This window comes from Paroedura picta, chromosome 18 (genome assembly GCF_049243985.1).
Source record: "Paroedura picta isolate Pp20150507F chromosome 18, Ppicta_v3.0, whole genome shotgun sequence".
In the NCBI taxonomy this organism is placed as follows: domain Eukaryota; kingdom Metazoa; phylum Chordata; class Lepidosauria; order Squamata; family Gekkonidae; genus Paroedura; species Paroedura picta.
The window spans coordinates 9578852-9601934 of NC_135386.1; the positions used below are offsets into that span (position 1 = coordinate 9578852).

Here is a 23083-nt window from a genome sequence, read left to right on the forward strand (position 1 = left end):
GGGGGTTGGACTAGATGGCCTGTATGGCCCCTTCCAACTCTATGATTCTATGATTCTATGATTCTATCCTGCGTTGAGCAGGGGGTTGGACTAGATGGCCTGTATGGCCCCTTCCAACTCTATGATTCTATGATTCTAATGTGAAAGCCCTTTTCTCGAGACCCCGGAGAGCCCCTGCCCGTCTTAGCAGACAATACTGTGATAGGCCTACCTTGCTTATGACCCTCTGCCGAAGTCTGCTCCTCGACGTCTTCCTGCTTGTTCTTCCAAGCTGAAGAATGCTGCTTTGCCTCGTTGCTTTCAGACGTCTAGGCTCAGTTGGTTGTAACAGGGGTTCTGCTAGTGGGTCAACATGTTGGTTTGCTCTCCGGGGTCCTGAAAATGATTGGACTGTATTGAAGGGGTGTTAAGGGATGTATTGAGATCCCCGAAAGGCGTTGGCTTCTTTTGTTTAAAAGGGGTGTTTCTGGGTTGAGTGGGCACTGGAGGAATGGGCCGCTAGGTGGTGCAATTCCGCTGTCTGGCAGTCGACTTCTATGCATGTGGCGCATGCTTGTCACTGCAGGCCGAAGTCTTCCTCTCTGACTTCTTGCACATGAGCATGGGAAGAGGGGTCCTCATAAGCTGAGGGTGGAGGTGTTGGTGCTTCTTGGCCACACCGTCGAGAGGCGGGGAGAGGACGGGAGGGAGTGGGTGGAACAAGCAGGCTGCTTGGGATTTGACTCTGGAGGTAGCTTTCGATGGAGATCTTTCCTGCGGCAAACGGCTTGGGGAGGTTGTGTGTCTTCACTGTGCAGATCTTCTGCCTGCGTCTTCTCTTTTTGTGATGTAAAGGTGAACAGGGGAGATAGCAACAAGCATGTGTTTTCATGGCCTCAAAGAGCTAGGCAATTGTTCCACCCTAGACAGATCATCATCATTATTTTGATTAGAAGAATGTATCCTGGCTAGCTCTGTTTGTTTTGTTGATCTGTTTAATGCCAATAAAGGTATTGTGTGTGATTAGAAGAAGAAGAAGAAGAGTTGGCTCTTATATGTCACTTTTCTCTACCCGAAGGAGTCTCAAATCGGCTTACATTTGCCTTCCCTTTCCTCTCCCCACAACAGACACCCTGTGAAGTGGGTGAGACTGACAGAGCCCTGAGATTACTGAAGAAGAAGAAGAAGAGTTGGTTCTTATATGTCACTTTTCTCTACCCGAAGGAGTCTCAAAGAGGCTTACAGCGGCCTTCCCTTTCCTCTCCCCACAACAGACACCCTGTGGGGTGGGTGAGGCTGAGAGAGCCCTGATATCACTGCTCAGAACAGATTTATCCATGCTGTGAGTAGCCCAAGGTCGCCCAGCTGGCTGCATGTGGGGGAGCACAGAATCGAACCTGGCATGCCAGATTAGAAGTCGGCACTCCTAACCACTACACCAAACTGGAGGGGCCCCGGGCGGGCATGCCCACAGCTCTGCTTGCCAACCATATTCTGCACCATCTCTTGGAGCCAGAAGAATGTTTCAGGGGTTTCTCAGTGGTAAAAAGTTGAGGAAGGTTGAGGTAGAGTCATCTAATGAGAGGGCCCCAAGTTGAACTACTCCCCTCCCCTCCTTGGAAATCAATTTGTCTATAATAGTAGAATGACTTTTTAGTTGTGGACTAAAGGGGGGGACACCTAGTTGGGATGGGGGTGACCCCAAACCTGGTTGGTGTCACTGTGCCACAGCCCCATCCGGCTATGATCTTTGCCCCACCCCACTTACATGTTGACATTCATGAAAGCCAAGTGTGTGTGTTTGACCCCCGGCATTGCTCCTTCCGTACCATGGACCTTGGCTTCCGTGTGGGAGCTGGCCTGCCTGCTTGTTTAATCTTACAAAACTGAATGAGGTTAGGAAGCCTTTTACTTCTTGCAAGTTGAACATACCACTTTGGAATTTGCGTCAAGCCTTGGCATCTAGGGATGTTTGCAGGCTTTCAGCTCAGCAGATTTGAAGTGCCTCTAGCATATAAATGGGATTTGCGTCTTTGAAACATGGAGTGTATTTCAAGGAGTTTTCAGCGGAGGGAGGGGAGAGTCCAGGCAAAGGAACCGTTGCCCCTGATGAAGAGCGTTGCCATTCAGGTAGGGAAAAGATGGCTTTAAAAATGAATTTTTTATTCAAGTGCGTCACCATGTTGGTCTGAAGCAGCACAATAAAACAGAATCGGAGTCCAGTGGCACCTTTAAGACCAACAAAGATTTATTCAAGGCGTGAGCTTTCGAGTGCAAGCTTAGTTTCAGGAAGAGGGCTTGCATTTGAAAGCTCACGCCTTGAATAAATCTTTGTTGGTCTTAAAGGTGCCACTGGACTCTTGATTTTGTTAATTTTTATTGTAACTTTAAATATTGGCATGCTGTGCAATATACTTTTACAGGAGAGGTTTTTATAATTACAAGAGCCTCTTGTGGCGCAGAGAGGTAAGGCAGCAGACATGCAGTCTGAAAGCTCTGCCCATGAGACTGGGAGTTCAATCCCAGCAGCCGGCTCAAGGTTGACTCAGCCTTCCATCCTTCCGAGGTCGGTAAAATGAGTACCCAGCTTGCTGCTGGGGGGTAAACAGTCATGACTGGGGAAGGCACTGGCAAACCACCCCATATTGAGTCTGCCATGAAAACCCTAGAGGGCGTCACCCCAAGGGTCAGACATGACCCGGTGCTTGCACAGGGGATACCTTTACCTTTTATAATTAAGCCCGCTGCTGTTTCCTTCCTTAAAAGCTCCTTTATTTTTCATTATTATTGCATGCTCCAGTCAACGTTAGTTGCATTTGTGTGTGTGCTTACATACCCTTTGGTTAAAATCAGTGGCATCCCAAGAGTGCTAAATGTTGCCATGGTTAAACAACTTATTTTAAAACCATGTTCCTTTAAAATAGGATCATTTGTGTGTGACTATCTTCAGGTCTGTTCTGAACCGGTTTGCTAAAGCACGTGGAGAAAAAGACTGGCTTTGCTTCAACAACTGTAGGTAGACAAGAGTCTCAATATATACATGTGCATCATGGCTACAGAGCTCAGAGGAATGCAAATAGCTGGTTCCTTTTTGTGGTTGATTCTTCCCAACATAGCACGGCCCCTTCTCTTCCTGTGAAGTCGTGTTCCCAAACCAAAGCACCAGGCGCATCCATCCCTTGTGTCTGCCAACCACCTGGGAGATGAACGTGGCCGAGGTCCCTGTAGATCTCCTGATACGCATCAGTTTGCATGCCCTGGGATATATGAGTCACAGCTAGGGATGTGAGCTCAAATAGAACTGAGCCAACTATGTATATATATATCTGAAAAATACCTTATTCGTGTTGTTCAGATATGAACAAGATTTTTGAGAGCTGGAGTTTGCAGGCTCTCAGGACTGTTTTTTTCCCCCTTTTTCTCCCTTCTCACTCTCCTCCCCCCCCCCCCCCTTTGTGTTTCTTTGTCTTCTGGGATTTGGTCTAGGCTTGTTGGGCTTTGAGTGTCTGTATTGTTTTTTAAAAGGTCCCATTTCTGTTGGAATTGGTTAGCGTCCCAGTTCGAGCGTAGCAGCCTGATTGGCCAGCCTAGCCCAATCGCATGAGTGCTTGGAAGCTAAGCAGGTCAGCCATGGTTTGGAGTTGGATGGGAGACCAGCAAAGACTGGAGTCGCCATGAGCCAGCGTGGTGTGGTGGTTAAGAGTGGCGGCTTATAAACTGGTGAGCCGGGTTTGATGCCCCGCTCCTCCACCTGCAGCCAGCTAAGTGGGCTAGAACAAGTGTCATCTAAATGTTGTGTGGAATAGAAACGCAACACTAGTCACAGCAGTGATATCAGGGCTCTCTCAGCCCCACCTCCCTCACAGGGTGTCTGTTGTGGGGAGAGGAAAGGGAAGGCGATTGGAAGCCGCTTCGAGACTCCTTCAGGTAGAGAAAAGTGGCATATAAGAACCAACTCTTCTTCTTCTTCAGTAATATCAGGGCTCTCTCAGCCTCACCCACCTCACAGGGTGTCTGTGGTGGGGAGAGGAAAGGGAAGGCGATTGGAAGCCGCTTCGAGACTCCTTTGGGCAGAGAAAAGCGGCATACAAGAACCAACTCTTCTTCTTCTTTCAGAAAGAGGATCACATTTGTTTTCAAAGCTATTTGCTCAGGTCCAAAAGAATCAACGAGTCACTTAGTATTTGTTATAAATTATTTTTATGTTCTATCGTAACTTGGAAAGGAACTGGTCGTTTCATTGTGATGATTGCTGCTGCAGGACTGCCCTTGTGCCGAACGATTTCCCGAGTTTTACCTGGGAAGCGGGCAAATCTGAGAAATGTGTTCCTCCCCCTTGCACAGAAGCTTCCTGGAGACCGCTGTGAAAGGGTTGCTTTCCCTTTCAGTCCTGCCCGTGAGGACGCTGTTGTTTCCTGCTAGTAGTTCCTTCCGATGCCATAAATCCAACAAGCCTGGTGTGCATTTTGTCTGCCAGCACACTGGCCTCTCCCATTCTCGCTGTTCCCTAAAGGATGCGCTTTAAAATGTGCAAGCAATGTGCTTTAAAATGTGCAAGCCTCCATGTCGAGTCACAGTTTTGCAAAATGCATTCTGTCAAAGGAGAGTGATTTGCGGGGAGGCGGGGTTCAATTTGAGAATAAGCATCCATTGCCGGATCCGTGGTGGAATAGCTGCTGGACACCTTGTTTGAATGGTTCGAGTGAAACCTGGTCAGCTTCATTTCTTTATTTGTAGTTTATTTATGGTTGGATTTCTATACCGCCGTTCGCCAAAAGGTCTCACCCGGCGGTCCACAATAAAATATAAAATCAAAGTAAAATCACATAAAATCCCATGAATGCCCCATTATTGCAATAAAAAGATGGCATTCTATTCTATAACTCTCCCCACTTTCCCCGCTTGTTCAGAGAGAGGTCGGACGCTAATTCTGTAAGAGAGAGAGGAGAGGAAGCTGGCCGATGCAGGCTTCACTTCAAGAAGGACGTAGATAAAATTGAAAGGGTACAGAGGAGAGCGACGAGGATGATCTGGGGCCAAGGGACCAAGCCCTATGAAGATAGGTTGAGGGACTTGGGAATGTTCAGCCTGGAGAAAAGGAGGCTGAGAGGGGACATGATAGCCCTCTTTAAGTATTTGAAAGGTTGTCACTTGGAGGAGGGCAGGATGCTGTTCCCATTGGCTGCAGAGGAAAGGACACGCAGTGATGGGTTTAAACTACAAGTACAACGATATAGGCTAGATATCAGGAAAAAAATCTTCACAGTCGGAGTAGTTCAGCAGTGGAATAGGCTGCCTAAGGAGGTGGTGAGCTCCCCCTCACTGGCAGTCTTCAAGCAAAGGTTGGATACACACTTTTCTTGGATACTTTAGGATGCTTTGGGCTGATCCTGCATTGAGCAGGGGGTTGGACTAGATGGCCTGTGTGGCCCCTTCCAACTATGATTCTATGATTAGGGATCTCGGTTGGAACCCGGGCTCTGCCCTGGCCTCAACCAAAGGCCTGGCGGAAGAGCTCCATCTTACAGGCCCTGCGGAAAGATGGAAATTCCGACAGGGCCCTTAGCTCCTCCGGGAGTTCATTCCACCAGGTTGGGGCCAGGACCAAAAAGGCCCTGGCCCTGGTCGAGGCCAGGCGAACGTCCCGGTGGTGGGAGTGTGCAAGGCCCATGTTCAGTTCTGGGTTCTATCAGAACTCTGAGTCTGAGTTTTGTGGACGGCACCTCCTTGCGAAGTGAGTGAATTGGGGCAGCGTCTCTGAGGAACGGTTTATTGTGGCTGCTTTGAAGTGCGCTCTTTGTTTGTGGAGGGCGAAACCTACAGATGGCTTCAACTAAGACACATGGAACAGATTTTCAACCGGAGGGGCAGGCTCTTTGGGTCGTCCTTTAACTCATTAGATCCTTGTAGAATTCCCGAGCATCATATAGATTTTGCTTCAATGAATGCACATGGGCTTTCTTTCCCTTCCGCGATCCGCTTCCGGGGTTTGCAATTCAGAATTCCTATAAGTCATTGCAAAGCAATTTAAAAAACGGCGTCTGCTCTACTGCATGGTGAAAACAGCTTTTTATCAAATTGTTGTATATATACTTTTAAGTGCCATTTTATTGTGGGAATGTTTGCCCCCTTGAGGGGGCTTTGTTATGTGTAGAAATGCGGTATAGAAGCGGATTAAGTCAATGCTTCTGTTTTGAATGTTACGTAGGCCGCTCTCCCAAGAAGAAATGAGCCAGAGGCGTGAGCTTGTAAGGCAACGACACGCTGAAAAGTTAGCTGCTACTCAGGGGCAAGAGTTGGGGCAGCCGGATGCCGGAGGAAACCCAGTGGACCAAACTGTAAAGGCAGGAGGGATTAAAGGTATGCGCAGAAGAGAGTCGGGTGAATGCGCTGGGTTCCTCTTGAGCAGGGGTAGTCAAACTGTGACTCTCCAGAGGTCCTTGGACTGCAATTCCCATGGGCCCCTGCCAGCATTCGTTTGTAGTCCAATAACCTAATCCAATAACCATCCTAGTTGCCTTTCCAATAAGATTTTAAAGTATTAATTTGCTCTTGTTGGCTTTACCACTCCCATACATTTGCGGTCATTGCTTGTGGTGTCTTAGAGCAGGGGTAGTCAACCTGTGGTCCTCCAGATGTCCATGGACTACATTTCCCATGAGCCCCTGCCAGCAAATGCTCATGGGAATTGCAGTCCATGGACCTCTGGAGGGCCACAGTTTGACCACCCCTGCTCTTGAATATCGAAGGGGGTGCAATTTGGAACCATTTCTTATTCACAAGCTCCAATTGTTGGACAGTTTTCTGAGAAGCAGTAAGTTGAATTAAGGCTGATAATAATTCTGGTCACCGGGTGGAAAATCTGGTGGTTTATTAAAATATTCATTTCCCGGCCCTTCTTCTTGGCTGAAGGCCGCTTACTGTAGTAATTAATTCACTGCAAGTTAAAACAAACCAAAACCAGACCTCTCTCGGTATACCCCACCCCCTCCAAGATACCTGCTATATGAAGCCTATTAGAAGAAGAAGAGTTGGTTCTTATATGCCGCTTTTCCCTACCCGAAGGAGGCTCAAAGCGGCTTACAGTCGCCTTCCCATTCCTCCCCCCACAACAGACACCCTGTGGGGTGGGTGAGGCTGAGAGAGCCCTGATATCACTGCCCGGTCAGAACAGTTTTATCAGTGCCGTGGCGAGCCCAAGGTCACCCAGCTGGCTGCATGTGGGGGAGTGCAGAATCGAACCCGGCATGCCAGATTAGAAGTCCGCACTCCTAACCGCTACACCAAACTGGCTCTCTGGAAGCTCTGGTAGATTGACAAGATTTGACACTCCTGCTGCAGAGTTCCAGAGAGGGAGCCCATGCCAAGGAGTGGGGGCAGCGAGGGGAAAACGCAGCAGCTAAAAGGGGAGAGACACCAAAGGGCATCTGCCATTTGAAGACCACAGTCAAGCTGGAAATAAAACTAGGCAGTTCTGCCTGGTGGTCACAAGCCAAGTTGTCCATGGAACTTCCCGCCGCTGAGTGACTTCACTCTTATGCACTAGAGCAGGGGGAGTCAACCAGTGGTCCTCCAGATGTCCATGGACTACAATTCCCATGAGGAATTGGGAAGGGAGTGAGAAATATGCAAAACAGTCCCCTATTCTTGAACAAGTGGGCTGTGGGATCCAGTCCATCGTCTTGCTTTCCAGCCTTGTCGGTTTTGGATGAGACAGGTTGTTTCCCAAGTGGGCCCCATACAATTCATTGCCGTTTCTTTTGATTGGTGAGCATTGCCCTTTGGACAGCTAACTGGCAAACTGAGCTGTTGGTGGAGCAGTACATTCAACTGGCTTTTCTATGCCGGCTTGGATACGGGCAGCAATGGGTTTGGGGGTACAGTCACGATGTTCCTCTTAGGAACAGATTTCCTCCACATTTTGAGTCCACCTTGAAAAGATTGACGATGAGCCTCTTGTGGCGGAGAGTGGCAAGGCAGCAGACATGCAGCCTGAAAGCTCTGTCCATGAGGCTGGGAGTTTGATCCCAGCAGCCGGCTCAAGGTTGACTCAGCCTTCTATCCTTCCGAGGTCGGTAAAATGAGTACTCAGCTTGCTGGGGGGTAAAGGGTAATGACTGGGGAAGGCACTGGCAAACCACCCCGTATTGAGTCTGCCATGAAAACGCTGGAGGGCGTCACCCCAAGAGTCAGACATGACCCGGTGCTTGCACAGGGGATACCTTTACCTTTACCTGAAAAGATTGATATAAGCATTCATGGGATATTGTGCGTAGAGGCACTACTACGGTGATACGGACGGACGTGAAGGTGTTTCTCACCTCTCCTCTAGAGGCTGATCCTCCACCTGTCAATCCAGCGGAGGCCTTGGCTCCGGCGACTGTGAAGCAGGCAGCGGAGAGCCAGGAGGCCTTTGTTGCCTTTGCACGGGTGTTCAGCGGAGTGGTGAAAAAGGGGCAGAAGCTCTTCGTACTCGGACCAAAATACGATCCCACCGAAACGTTGCACAAGGTAAGAGGCTCCGGGAGAAGTCGGAGGCCCACTGGGCTTGCTCAGGTGGTGCCGTTTTTAACTTTCCCCCTTCCGCAGCTTTTGTTGTTTCTGAGGTTGCAAAGTCGGGGACCTGTGATGTGGTAGTCTGGGCCCAGGATACCTAAGAGGCTGTCTCTCCGCCTACACCCCTCAAAGAGCTTTACGCTCTGCCACCTCCAACTGGCTGCGGATCCCTGGCCCCAAAAGAAGCACGTCGGTCCTCAATGAGGGCCAGAGCTTTTTCTGTCCTGGCCCCCACCTGGTGGAACGAGCTCCCCGAAGAGATCAGGGCCCTGTCCGAACTCCCACAATTCCTCAAGGCCTGCAAAAGGGAGCTCTTCCACCAGACATCTGCCTGAGACCGACCACAGGTCCCCCTCAGGCAGTCCCCTCCGTGGCCTGAATCGATCTGATCTCTCTAAGGGCCTTAGCTATTCCTGTTATATTGTCGGGTGAAGATCACTGAAATTGTGTTATTTAGATTGTTGTTGTTGTTGTATTTGTTGATGTTATATATTAATCTGTTTCGTGTCTCTCCCTCAGGCTGTTGTATGTCAACCGCCCTGAGCCATATGGAAGGGCGGTCTAGAAATCAAATAAATAAATAGTCACATTTTGGGGAACATCTCACCCTCAGTGTAATCTGCTAATACAGGACTCTGTGTCTTTTCTGCTACTGCTAATTCATGAAATTTAAGAAGGCCTGTAACATTGCACCCCACGGCGTGCGTGAAGAACTTGCCCAGCAGTGGTCTCCCATACTTAGCAGTCCCTTTCCTCCCCTTCTCCTTGGTGTAGTGGTTAGGAGTGCGGACCTCTAATCTGGCATGCCAGGTTCGATTCTGCACTCTCCCACATGCAACCAGCTGGGTGACCTTGGGCTCGCCACGGCACTGATAAAACTGTTCTGACCAGACAGTGATATCAGGGCTCTTTCAGCCTCATCCACCCCACAGGGTGTCTGTTGTGGGGAGAGGAATGGGAAGGCGACTGTAAGCCGCTTTGAGCCTCCTTCGGGTAGGGAAAAATGGCATACAAGAACCAACTCTTCTTCTTCTTCTTCTTCTTCTTCTAGCTGCCTTCAGGGTGTTCTGCTGCCGATGACCTGCCGCCAGTGGTCCACCTGGCTTGCTGCACTCTAGAAGATCTTTACTTACTGATGGGAAGGGAGCTGGAGCAGCTGGAGGAGGTGCCTTCGGGAAACGTATTAGGTGAGAGTGCCGGGTTGACCTGGTTGCCCGTCTTCACTGCCGCAGGTTGCGTGGGCTGCATTGCCAGTTGGTTCTCACATTGTCCATCCAGTCCAGCATCCCGTTGCACATAGTTGCCAACTGGTTCCTCCGGAGAGCAGGGCATGGAGGCCAAGGCTTTCTTTCCCCCAGCGTTTCCTCCTGGCTCTGGGATTCAGAGGATTAATCCCTCAGTCCACATAGCATGTCACATAGCATGTAACTATTGGCAGATTTAACTGCCATGAATCTATAAAATTCCCCTTTAAGGCTGTTTATTCTCTGCCCATCACTACACCCTTTGGCAGCCGATTCCACATTTCAATGATTCTCTGTTTCAAATAGCATTTCCTTTTGTCCAGCCGTTTGTCTATCCATCAGCTTCATTGGATGCCCTCCAATTCTAGTATTTTGGGAGAGGGAGAAAACTTTCTGACGCCCTCCAGCGTTTTCATGGCAGACTCAATACGGGGTGGTTTGCCAGTGCCTTCCCCAGTCATTACCGTTTACCCCCCAGCAAGCAAGCTGGGTACTCATTTTACCAACCTCAGAAGGATGGAAGGCTGAGTCGACCTTGAGCCGGCTGCTGGGATTGAACTCCCAGCCTCATGGGCAGAGCTTTCAGACTGCATGTCTGCTGCCTTACCACTCTGCGCCACAAGAGGCTCAAATGCAATAGTACTGGCCCCAATTCTGACCCTTGTGGGGACCCCTCTGCTTTCTTCCCTCCTTTGTGGTATCTGCCCATTGATTCCTCTTCCTTCTAAAGATGCTTCCTTAAAATTCTCAAAACATTTTAGTCGAGCATCTTTTTTTCGAGTTCTGTGTTTGCTCAAAGGTGAACAGTTCTAAAATTCACATTCTTAGTCTCAGAACTTCCTTGTGTGCTGCTATACCCTCACACTGTGGCAAAAATGAAATCACTTGAGACTTTAAAGCAGCCAAGCCATTCTTAGCTGCTTAAAGCCTCTGCTATCTGCTATCTGCTGAGAGCCAGTTTGGTGTAGTGGTTAGGAGTGCGGACTTCTAATCTGGCATGCCGGGTTCGATTCTGCGCTCCCCCACATGCAACCAGCTGGGTGACCTTGGGCTCGCCACGGCACTGATAAAACTGTTCTGACTGAGCAGTGATATCAGGGCTCTCTCAGCCTCACCCACCCCACAGGGTGTCTGTTGTGGGGAGAGGAATGGGAAGGCGACTGTAAGCCGCTTTGAGCCTCCTTCGGGTAGGGAAAAGCGGCATATAAGAACCAACTCTTCTTCTTCTATTTAAGTAAGGTCCTTCTATTGCCTGAATTCCTGTAGAACAGGGGCGTGCAAACTGGCTCTCCAGATGTCCAAGGACTACAATTCCCCCGAGCCCCTGACAGCATCTTGCTGTCAGGGGCTCATGGGAATTGCAGTCCACAGTCATCTGCAGAGCCACAGTTTGGCCACCGCTGCCAGTGGGAAGACAAACTGAGCCAGAAAGATCCCTGGTCTGACTTTGTAGGAGACCTTCTATAGGGTGTTTTCATGTTTTGCATTGTGTGATTTATTCAACCAGAATTCATGTTTTTGCAAAAGTGCACCTGCACATAGCAAAAAAATAAAATAAGACTGAACTATGCCATCCTTCATCATAGAAAAATTGGTTTGCTGATTTTGTGTGCGTTCGATTTTTAGCATGTGTGCTGGAAAGAATGACATTCAAGTGGCTCGCAATTCATTTTTTCTTAATGCGCTGTGGTTTTCATGGCTGAGGTTGATAGTAGATATTCCTAAGAATAGATGTTGATCTTCTAAAATGAAATTCACCTTCCAAATCTTAGTCTACCGTGGAAAATTATAATCCACTCCAGATGCCTTCTAACTCCCATGCCTCTTAAATGCTACCTCAGAAGCCATATGATACACGTTTACTTCTTTATCAAGGTTGTGTGGGTGACAGATCACCTTGATTCTGTTCCGTCCATACTGGTTTGATTAGATGTGGGATTTTTGTAATTTCTGCATCCTGATTGTTTCCTAATGTCTCGTATGAATGTTGACGGTAGATTTTTAGAGCTGAATTGATTTCAAAGAGTCAATCTGCTTTCTTTTTCTCATATAAGCATCTTATTAATAGAGCTGTGGGTTGCATTTATGAATGACGAGGCAGAGTTAACTAATCCTTCTTTTAATGTTCTCCCTTTCCCAGTAACCTGGAGATCTAGTAAGCCTATTCTGTGTTTAAATAGGTGTTAGGCTTAGTTTTATAAAAACCTAATACAATAACCTTCCCTAGTTGACTAGATTTTAAAGTATTAATTTGCTCTTGTTGGCTTTACCACTCCCATACATTTGGGGTCATGGCTAACTCAAGAGATACAGAATGTCCATTGTTACCATAACAAATACCATGGATGTTGCTTGTGGTGTTTTAGAGCAGGGGTAGTCAACCTGTGGTCCTCCAGATGTCCATGGACTACAATTCCCATGAGCCTTCATGGGAATTTTAGTCCATGGACATCTGGAGGACCACAGGTTGACTACCCCTATCTTAGAGTAATGAGGTCCATTCTTTTGTTGGGTGTGCTGCTCTCTTGCTTTCTGTCAATGTGAGAATTTTACATACTGAGGTCACACCGGGACAAAAGTGTGTGGGAAATGAAACTGCGTTCTATCCAGATAACCACAGACTGCACAGAATAACCTCAACAAGACAAACTGGGGCGTGTCCAGAGGAGGGCAACCAAGATGGGGAGGGGTTTGGAGACCAAGACGTAGGAGGAAAGGTTGGGGGAGCTTGGTCTGTTTAGCCTGGAGAGGAGACGACTGAGAGGGGATCTGATAGCCATCTTCATGTATTTAAAAGGCCGCCATGTAGAGGATGGAGCAGAGTTGTTCTCTCTTGCCCCAGAGAGACGGAGAGAAGGAGGGGAATGCAGAGGCATCTTTTCAAAATCACAAGATATCATAGTCATTGGTCAGACCTCACCTGGAGTACTGTGTGCAGTTCTGAAGGCCTCACTCCAAAAAGAATGTGGGGAAAAAACTGGGAGAACTTAGAAAAGATTGACATGGATGATCCAGGGCCTGGTGACCAAGCCCTCTGAGGAAAGGCTGAGGGGCTTGGGAGTGTTCAGCCTGGAGAAGAGGAGGTTGAGAGGAGGGGACAGGATGGCTCTCTTTAAGGATGTGAAAGGTGGTCATTTGGAGGAAGGCAGGGAAAGGTTCCTGTTGGCAGCAGAGGACAGGACCCACCGTCCACAGTAATGGTTTTGAACACAGATCAAACACTCTGCATGTTAGTGGAGGAGTCATTCTTGGGCCTGGCTCTCGTGTTCTTCAGCTACAGAAATAGCTGTGCATGTGCTGGAACATGGCTCAGGCCAGTTTGCACACAGTTGCACATCATAACCACAGATGGCTGCTGACACATCGCACAGAGCCAATTTTGAATGTGTGAATCAGCCCCAAGGCTGGATATTTTGATCTGCCTTTTTTTTCCCCTTTTTTGGCTTCTGAAAACCAAGCCTCTGAACAAGACAAAAGACCATGCGATTGGCAAACCTTGTTTGAGAGAGACGCCAGACATCTCTGCCCGGGCCACGTTTGCGGAGCTAAACGGGTGTCCTAAACTGAAACCATCTGTAAGCCGTGAATTTTCAAGAGCAATCAAGGCAACCGGAGAAGTCAGGGAGGCTTTAGTGCTGACTCGCTATCAAGTTCTGAGTAGAAACATTTGTTGGTGATTGTGTTGCGGTATTGCACAGATCCACGGTTGCACGAGCAATTTAGGAAATCCAAAAAGAAGACTTCGGCTATTCTGCCTGGTTGGCCACGGTGTGAAACCAGATGCTTCACTTGATGGTCCACTGGCCTGGTCAGGGGGGCTCTTCTTATGTTCTCATGTTCAGTCCTCAGCATCTCCGGTTTAGAGATTGTAGGCAGCCTACACTGAGAGAGGTTTCCTTGCTTGGGACAGCTGCTGCCAGTCGGAGCAGACAATCCTGAGCTCGGTGGACCAAAGGCCTAACTTTGTATGCGGCAGCTTCATACAATTTTCAAGTCTATTTGCAGGGGTAGTCAAAGTACGGCCCTCCATCTGGAGGGCCGCAGTTTGACTACCCCTTCATGTAGAAGTATCTACTGCAGTATCTTCCCCCTGCTGTTGGTATTTAAAGGTAAAGGTAAAGGTATCCCTTGTGCAAGCACCGGGTCATGCCTGACCCTTGGGGTGACGCCCTCCAGCGTTTTCATGGCAGACTCAATACGGGGTGGTTTGCCAGTGCCTTCCCCAGTCATTACCGTTTACCCCCCAGCATGCTGGGTACTCATTTCACCGACCTCGGAAGGATGGAAGGCTGAGTCAACCTTGAGTCGGCTGCTGGGATTGAACTCCCAGCCTCATGGGCAAAGCTTTCAGACGGCTGCCTTACCACTCTGCGCCACAAGAGGCTCTTTGTTGGTATTTAGGGTAGCCTTAAAGCGGAAGGATTGCCTAAATTCTTTAGAGAATTCATAGCAGAGGTGAAATTCAAAATGGGAATTTGGGGTGTGTGTGTGTGTGTTCATGGCTCATTCGCTTCTGCCATTATTTATTAAATTTCTAAACCGCCCTCGCATGATGGCTCAGGGCGGTTGATACATTAATACATTGACAGCAGATTAAAACCAACGCAGCAAGCTGACAGATCGTACCCAAAGGGTGCTTGTTAATGGTCCAACGTCCTTTTGGAGGAGAGTGACAAGTGGAGTGCCCCAGGGATCTGTCCTGGGGCCTGTGTTGTTCAACATATTTATAAATGATTTGGCATTCTGCTCACTGCAGCCGCATCCCCTCGAGAGTAATGCTTTCCTGTTGAGCTGAAATATTTAGGTGTTCCTTTGATGGAATTTATAGCACTGCACAGGGTGGGCTTGAGGGGGGGAGGCGGGGTGACACACAATATTGCAGCGAAGCTCAAACCAGCGCCCGTATTCTTGAGCCTCAAAGGACTGAGATGGTTCTTGTCTCTCTGGAGCCAGTAGAGTTCTGGAAAACCTTGGGGGAAACGGCTCGCATGTATTAAAGAATGCAGAACATTCTGCACAAAAATAAAACCCTAGAAATTCTGCAAATGCCTGTCTGAAGCTTCCATTTATCAGAGGTGTGAGTTTATGTGATTTATCTTCGCACACTGCGTCTCTCACATCTATATATGCCTCCTGCTGGCCCGTCTCCTTGCCCTCTTGCAGCTCTGCTCTGTGGCTCGCTGCCTTTTTCTCGTCCGTTCCCACCAGCTCTTGCCAAAATAATCATTTCTTCAACTTTTCCCCTCTAACTCTGCCCTCAGAATAAATCATTTGGAGGGCAGGGGGTGGGGCAGCCTAATGCTTCATGGAGATATAGCTTAGAGATGTTCCTGGGACATAAGAAACCTTTTGATCCATGTGAAGTGTATTGCACTCTGGATCTGTCGCTTTGAGGCTAAATCTCAGGCGCCCATATGCCCTGCAGAGTTTGTAAAGTTTTCTCCATGTCCCTGAATAATTGTGCTGTAAGGGTGTAGAAGACATGTACCTTTTGTATGGGCCACCAGCTCTGGACAAGTTGCTGACATCTGAGAACCGGCTTGGTGTAGATGGAGCTTGGTGCTCAGTCCTGCTCAGCTGACCACTTTGTTGATTCTCCTTCATATAAGAACCAACTCTTCTTCTTCTTCAGTAATATCAGGGCTCTCTCAGCCTCATCCACCTCACAGAGTGTCTGTTGTGGGGAGAGGAAAGGGAAGGGGAGTGTAAGCTGCTTTGAGACTCCTTTGGGTAGAGAAAAGTGGCATCTAAGAACCAACTCTTCTTAATATCAGGGCTGTCTCAGCCTCACCTCCCTCAAAGGGTGTCAGTTGTGGGGAGAGGAAGGGAAGGCAAATGTAAGCCACTGAGACTCCTTTGGGTAAAGAAAAGGAGCATATAAGAACCGACTCTTCTTCTTCAGTAATATCAGGATTGTCTCAGCTTCACCTCCCTCACAGTGTGTCTGTTGTGGGGGCAGGAAGGGAAGTCAATTGTAAGCTGCATTGAGACTCCTTCAGGTAGTGAAAAGCATGGTTTTAAAAACCCAACTCTTCTTCTAAGTATTGATTGTACTCAGAACTGTGCCAGCCCAGGGATGCAAGTTTCCACTTCAATTGCAAAATGTGAAGATTGCATCACAGGGCTCCTGTTGCAACCACTTTGGATGGATGAGGACTCCCAAATACTGGCTGTTCCCTTCAGGGGCAAGGATGGTGAGGAGAAGAGAGGGAATTGGTGTCAGATGTTTTCCTTTCTCGCAAGGCAGAAAAGCATCCAAAGACAGAAAAGGAAATCATTTCGCAACTACTGTTTTGATCCTTTATGGTGAAGGATCAAATGATCTGGTAATTTATCCTCTGTGACAGAACAAAAAAGGAGGGAGAAGGTATTTGAGGAGGAAGAGAGAATTGAGCAAGGCCGTCCTTGTAGATCAGAAAAACAGGAGGCTGGTCTTTTTATCTGCTTGCTGAAAGTGTTTTGACCTTCGGTTTATTTTGGGGTCCTTCCTAAAATCGAGCTGGAACCTTAAAAAATATATATTGCAATTAATTTGCTGTTGCTTTGTTGATGCCCTTAATGACCAACATTAATTGGAGTGCTGGAGAGAAATTCAGCACAGTGGCTCAGTTGTGCGGAAGCATAACTGTGCATATGCCCACCCACCTCCTCCAGGCCCATCGTGGGAGGGGAAGGTGGGTCAACCTGACAATACATGGTTATCTCACCCATACACGTTTAACACGTTAAAAAAAATATATAAAAATCAGTGAACTCCCACCCATTTGGGAAACCTTCCAGGGCCGTCAAGAAGCTCAGGGTTTCATGAAGCCCTGCTTGAGGAAGCCTGAACTAGAGTCTAGGACAGGGGTAGTCAACCTGTGGTCCTCCAGATGTCCATGGACTACAATTCCCACGAGCCCCTGCCAGCGGTTGCTGGCAGGGGCTCGTGGGAATTGTAGTTCATGGACATCTGGAGGACCCCAGGTTGAGTTCCCCGGTCTAGGAGACCCAGGTTAGAGTCCCCACTGTGGAATCAACATGCCTATTAATACTGTCCAGTTGTATATTTTCAGTTCTGCTGGTAGGCTTTCTCTGTTGATCCGTTTCCTTGAATGTTGGCCTCGTTTGCATCTTCAGATAGGAAAGGATGCTGAGCCCCATCAGAAGCGCTCCAAAAGGTTTGCAGGCCCCCACTGGAACATCGGACTCCCCCAGTGTCGTATTGAGGATGACATCCTCTCCCGAATTCTGCCTTGCCATGCGACATGGGATGGGGAAGGGGGCTTCCCAGTACCCGTCCTGGCTTACAGCACAACTGGCGCAGTCTCAGGACCGTGGCTATGAAGTCTATGCCAGAGTTTTGCTGTAGCCTTTTTTTTTGGCAGTGATTAGACTAGATGTAGCAGTGCTGTGCCGGTACAACACGGGACGGGGGCATTGATGCAGATAGGCTTAAATCAGTGTCTTGGGTAGGCGTACCCCTGCACATGTTTCCTAATTTGTCGTTGCAACTGATTTCTAGGAACAAATAGCTGCAAAATCACTGGCAGTCTTCAAGCAAAGGTTGGATACACACTTTTCTTGGATGCTTTAGGATGCTTAGGGCTGATCCTGCGTTGAGCAGGGGGTTGGACTAGGTGGCCTGTATGGCCCCTTCCAACTCTATGATTCTATGATTCTATGCATTGTGCAGGGGTTGGACTAGATGGCCTGTGTGGCCCCTTCCAACTCTATGATTCTATGATTCTATGCATTGTGCAGGGGTTGGACTAGATGGCCTGTGTGGCCCCTTCCAACTCTATGATTCTATGATTCTATGCATTGTGCAGCGGGTTGGACTAGATGGCCTGTGTGGCCCCTTCCAACTCTATGATTCTATGATTCTATGCATTGTGCAGGGGATTGGACTAGATGGCCCGTGTGGCCCCTTCCAACTCTATGGTTCTATGATTCTATGTATTGTGCAGGGGGTTGGACTAGATGGCCTGTATGGCCCCTTCCAACTCTATGATTCTATGATTCTATGAAAAGCACGCCTTTCATTCTGGATTTGCTCTCTCTTTGTCAGAATTAAGGTCGGGCCACTGTTTTGCAGCACACAAACTATAGTGTGGTTTAAATTCATCACAGGCAGTCAGACAAACATTCCGGGCTTCCTTCTGACCATCGGGGAGCTCTGTCATGAGTCGCCTCCGCTTAGATTGCTGCTCAGCGCATCCTTGAAGCAGGAACGGCATTTTAAAACCACTCGAGTGGCTCTTCCCGGCTGCTGCCAACTCACTTTAGCTTTGTGCGAAACGCCCGGGAACGGTGGTGCTCGCGATGCCAGGGATCTGGTTTCTGCAGAGACAATGGGCGGGTTAATTCCATGGGCTCAGTTGGTCGTTTGCGGACGGACGCTCGCCAGCTTGAAAGCGGTCCAGCACTGCGAAACTTCCCGGCTCAGCCGGTGCCGGTGAACGCAGGAGGGCGGCCTTTCTCAGGGATCTGCTGCATGAAGCACGCTCTCCAGGAAACAAAAGGAACTCAAACGTTTTGTCTGTTGTTGAGGAACGAGAGCTTATCTTGGGGTTAGCTGCGTGGCTGCGGGATGGGAACGAGAACAAATTAAACTCTGCTGTTACGTTACGGGCACCCAACAACCACAACAACAACAAGCCTTTAATAGCATATAAAAGTACAATAGAAGAGAAACTGCAAAAGGATAAACTGCTAGTGAGAACAAAGGCACAGATCATGCTTTAGATGAGGGGTAGTCAGACCGCGGCCTTCCAGATGTCCATGGACTACAATTCCCAGGAGGGAAAAATCCCAGACAGGTCACGTATAATTTTTAACAATAAAACTACTGCAAGCCATTGGGAAACGCACAAAATATATCCATCCATCCATGCCTGACTCATTGTTTATGATGGACATCCTGATTGGGTTTTGGGGAAGAAATCATGTGACCAGCCACCCCTCCCCAGACACCCCTTGCAGAGAAGATCTACAGCAGGGGGAGTCAAACTGCGGCCCTCCAGATGTTCATGGACTACAATTCCCACGAGCCCCTGCCAGCGAATGCTGGCAGGGGCTCCTGGGAATTGTAGTCCATGGACATCTGGAGGGCCGCAGTTTGACTACCCCTGCTTTAGACATAATACATTCACGATTTCTCATGGCAAGATGTAAAAACTTTGCTACTGGTTCAATTGTATCAGGGTTCTGGGATGTCAAAAGAAACTGAGTCTTTCGTTCATCCGAATGCAGTTCTCTTTTGCACAGCAGTGAGTGAAGAAATTTGGCTCGGATCGAAGAATAAAATGGACAATGGAAGAAAACGTGTGCAATTGATTCTATACAGCAGGGATCCTCAACCTGTGGTCCTCCAGATGTTCATGGACTACAATTCCCATGAGCCCCTGCCAGCGTTTTCTGGCAGGGGCTCATGGGAATTGTAGTCCACGGACATCTGGAGGACCACAGGTTGAGTATCCCTGCTATACAGCATTGTCCACATGGGCACAACCTAGCTGAATGCGGGATCTGTTGAAATCTCCCATATAGAACAGCATTAGTTCTAGCTCACATGAATGCTCTACACTGTTGTGGGATGATTAGATGGTAGAAGTGCGCAGTTATGGGCACCCCCGGCTTTAAAAGTTCATAATTGTGTTCCTGTTTCAGACCCTGGGTACGTCTGCTCTTTGTCTCAGTTCACACTTAGCCTTCCGCCCTGCAATCTCCGCTGATCTATAATCTGCCCAGGCGGCAAAAGCACAACACAGAATGTGCACGAGGCTCCAGATTTCACCTTTCCTTTGCCGCGGCTGACGTGGGGAACCCCTCTGCCTCCTGTGCATCTGGGCTGTCACCCTTGCGCCGTGGGATTTATTGTTCTTTGTTTGCTTCCCGAGCTGGCGGAGTTGGTTTCACAGCCGATTGCATTGCTTTCTCAGGACTGCGGTGCTATGAGGGCTATGAGGCTTGCCAACCTATAAGGGCCCTGCTGCTCATAACACAGGTCCCTCGATGCCTCCGCTTGATTATTTGGGGAGGTCACGTGGCAGGACAGGAAGGCTGCAGCCCCCCACAGGCAAATGTTGATGATCGGGCAGGGTTCAGAGAGGGACAACAGCCTGCAAGGCTGGACGGTCCACTTAAGATTTCCCAGTTACGTGCCACTGATTAGGTCTCCTTTGGTGAATGGCTCTAATCCTTGCGATGGCCTTTGAATCTAAGCTAGTGGCCGTGGCTAGCATCTTATGCCGGCGAACTCCGGAAATGAATTATGTGTTACTAGCTTCAAAGCGCTGAAAGGGTCTTCTCCCCTGGCCAGGCAGCTTAAGGTGGCTTTGGGCCACAGCTTGCAGCCCGATCAAGTGGGGCGGGCGGGGGCTGGCCAGCTCGTTAGCAGGGCTGGGAAAGAGCTCCTTAGCAGGCAGTCAGCAGGCCTAGAGGCCCTGGTCAGTAGGCTCAGCCTAGCAGGCCAAGAGGCCCTTGTTAGGAGGCCCTCCACCACGACCTTTTGCTCAGGGCCCTCTCTCCTTACCTGCTGCTGGCTCCAGGCACTGAGAGCAAAGAGGCTAGAGTCCAGGGCCGGACAGCGGGAGCTTCAGGGTCAGGGCCAATCAGGGCAAAGCTGGCTGCACCCTGATTGGCCCTATTCAAACTTGGACACGTCCCACCCCCTAGGCTGTTTCAGAAATATATATAGGAACAACAATGGATAAGGATATTAAAGAGCACGTGTACTGATCCTAATCCTTTGCACTTTTCATCACAAATACACACACGCAATTTCTAAAGGCCGTGCTTTTTAATCTTTTTATTTCCAGGCAGAACTGCTTGGGGGTCTCAAATGATTTTCACCCCAGAAATGAAACAACTGCCGTCTTCTCACACTCTGGCGGCGCGTAATTTCAGGACTTTAACTTGGAACGTGAGAGCACTTGGAAGCAAAGTGGCACTTTGAAAAAAGGAATCTAGCACATTTGGCTGCTCTGTATCTCTGGCACCGCAACCCGTGTTGGAATAATTTAACTCTCGTTCTGAATCATTTGGGTGGTTGAAATGCCCACCGTCTTGCCTTCAAAGACCTGGGGGGAAGAGGCCTAGTAACGAAGTATACGGCTGCAGGCTGCTGGGGGTTTTTAAATGCTCTGTTAGAAAAATAATATCTGCAGATAGAAAATTAGAACTAAAAAAAATCTGCCTGCCTGATTCTCAGAGCTTCTGATTTGACAAGCCGGGTTTGATTCCCTGCTCTTCCACATGCAGACACCTTAGGTGACCTTGGGCTTGTCACAGCCCTGATAACAGTCTTCTGACCAACAGTCTTCTGACCAGTCACAGCCCTGATAACAGTCTTCTGACCAAGCAGGAATATCAGGGCTCTCTCAGCCTCACCCACCTCACAGGGTGTCTGTTGTGGGGAGAGGAAAGGGAAGGCGATTGGAAGCCGCTTTGAGACTCCTTCTGATAGAGAAAAGTGGCATATAAGAACCAGCTCTTCTTCTTCTTCAGTAATCTCAGGGCTCTCTCAGCCTCACCTCTCTCTCAGGGTGTCTGTTGTGGGGAGAGGAAAGGGAAGGGGATTGGAAGCTGCATTGAGACTCCTTCGGGTAGAGAAAAGCGGCATCTAAGAACCAACTCTTCTTCAAGATACAAGATTTTGCTTGAATTGCGCTCCGCCTTTGGGCCTTGATGCAGAAACATGTGTATCTGTGCTTCCTTTTTAACGCCGACAGCCGCAAAGTAACCAGAAGCATGAAGCCTTTGTTTAAAAGGAAAATCCTGCAAGACCACGTGGCGTTTGGTTATCCTGGCTAACCCAGGCCCTGGAGGCTGAAGCGTGACCTCAGAGGTGGTGTGGTTTTTGGCTGGCTCCCACCTTTGCAAGGAAGCTGTTGGCACCAGCGGTGTTTTGAAAAGCTGTCCTCCTCCCTGGCTGGAGCAGAGTTGCCACAGGCATTTCGATGGCATGATGTGGCCGGAGACGGCCTCCCCAGGGCCCGGTTTGACTTTGATCGGGGAGCTGGAGAGGGACCGGAGCAGATGCATCAAAGAGAGCGGTCAGCAGATTGCAGAAAGCTTTTCGGTTTACTTCCAGGCGGGAGCCACGTTGGCCTGCAGCAGAAGAGCGAGAGTCAAGTCCAGAAGCCCCTTAGAGACCAAAAAGCGTTTGGGGGTATAAGCCCGTGGAAGGCCAAGCTCTCTTCTGAGAGCCAGTTTGGTGTAGTGGTTAGGAGTGCGGACTTCTAATCTGGCATGCCGGGTTCGATTCTGCGCTCCCCCACATGCAGCCAGCTGGGTGACCTTGGGCTCGCCACGGCACTGATAAAACTGTTCTGACCGGGCAGTGATATCAGGGCTCTCTCAGCCTCACCCACCCCACAGGGTGTCTGTTGTGGGGAGAGGAAAGGGAAGGCGACTGTAAGCCGCTTTGAGACTCCTTCGGGTAGGGAAAAGCGGCATCTAAGAACCAACTCTTCTTCTTCTTCTTCTCTTCTTCTTCTTGAGGGTCTCTGAAGTGCCACCAGGCTCAAATCTAGCTGATCTCCATGTAGTTTCCTTTTCTCATGCCTCGGGTGTGTGCATCTGTGCTTTAAGAACTTTGCCCATAGTTTAATTGGCCAACTTTCACACTTAACACAGTCACAAGCGGCCACGAAATACCTAAAAAGTTAAAATGCTAAGGCTGGTTATCTGAAATGAGCCGGCTGCTGGGATCGAACTCCCAGTCTCGTGGGCAGAGCTTCAGACTGCGTCTGCTGCCTTACCACTCTGCGCCACTAGATGTTCATTGTGATGTTTCTGGGGCAGGTGCAAATGAAATGTTTCACGTTCCTCTCTGACTTAATCACCTTAAACCCCAAAACATCACTTTATATAGTCTTCTACAAGCCTCTTGCTTCTCATGGCCTGGTCAATCTTACCAGTAGCTTTCTGGACCCTTCTAAAACTCCTGGCATTGCATTCTAATTTGACATTCAAAAGACCATGATGGTGTAATTCTGCTTCATGATGGTGCTGATGGAGGACAACAGTTTCTTGCCTCCTTGATCCCTTCTTGATTACTGTCAGTTTGGGGTCTTTTAATGATGGCTACAGAGATGGAGCCTCTTGTGGCGCAGAGTGGTAAGGCAGCCGTCTGAAAGTTTTGCCCATGAGGCTGGGAGTTCAATCCCAGCAGCCGGCTCAAGGTTGACTCAGCCTTCCATCCTTCCGAGGTCGGCAAAATGAGGACCCAGCTTGCTGCTGGGGGGTAAATGGTAATGACTGGGGAAGGCACTGGCAAACCACCCCGTATTGAGTCTGCTCTTCTCCAGGGAGTCCTT

At 49.0% G+C, this 23083-nt stretch overlaps 1 protein-coding gene across 3 annotated transcripts in view; it reads left to right on the forward strand.

Annotated features, from left to right (window-relative positions):
* EFL1 (elongation factor like GTPase 1) overlaps positions 1–23083 on the forward strand; it is a 103398-nt gene that overhangs the window by 19350 nt on the left and 60965 nt on the right. For all 3 annotated transcript variants that reach the window (XR_013227433.1, XM_077317880.1, XM_077317881.1), the window contains exons 13-15: positions 6188–6339; positions 8312–8490; positions 9587–9722. Coding sequence is in view for 2 of the 3 variants with exons in the window: in XM_077317880.1 (XP_077173995.1) it covers positions 6188–6339; positions 8312–8490; positions 9587–9722 (467 nt within the window). In the remaining variant the exon portion in view is untranslated. The remainder of the gene's footprint in view (positions 1–6187; positions 6340–8311; positions 8491–9586; positions 9723–23083) is intronic.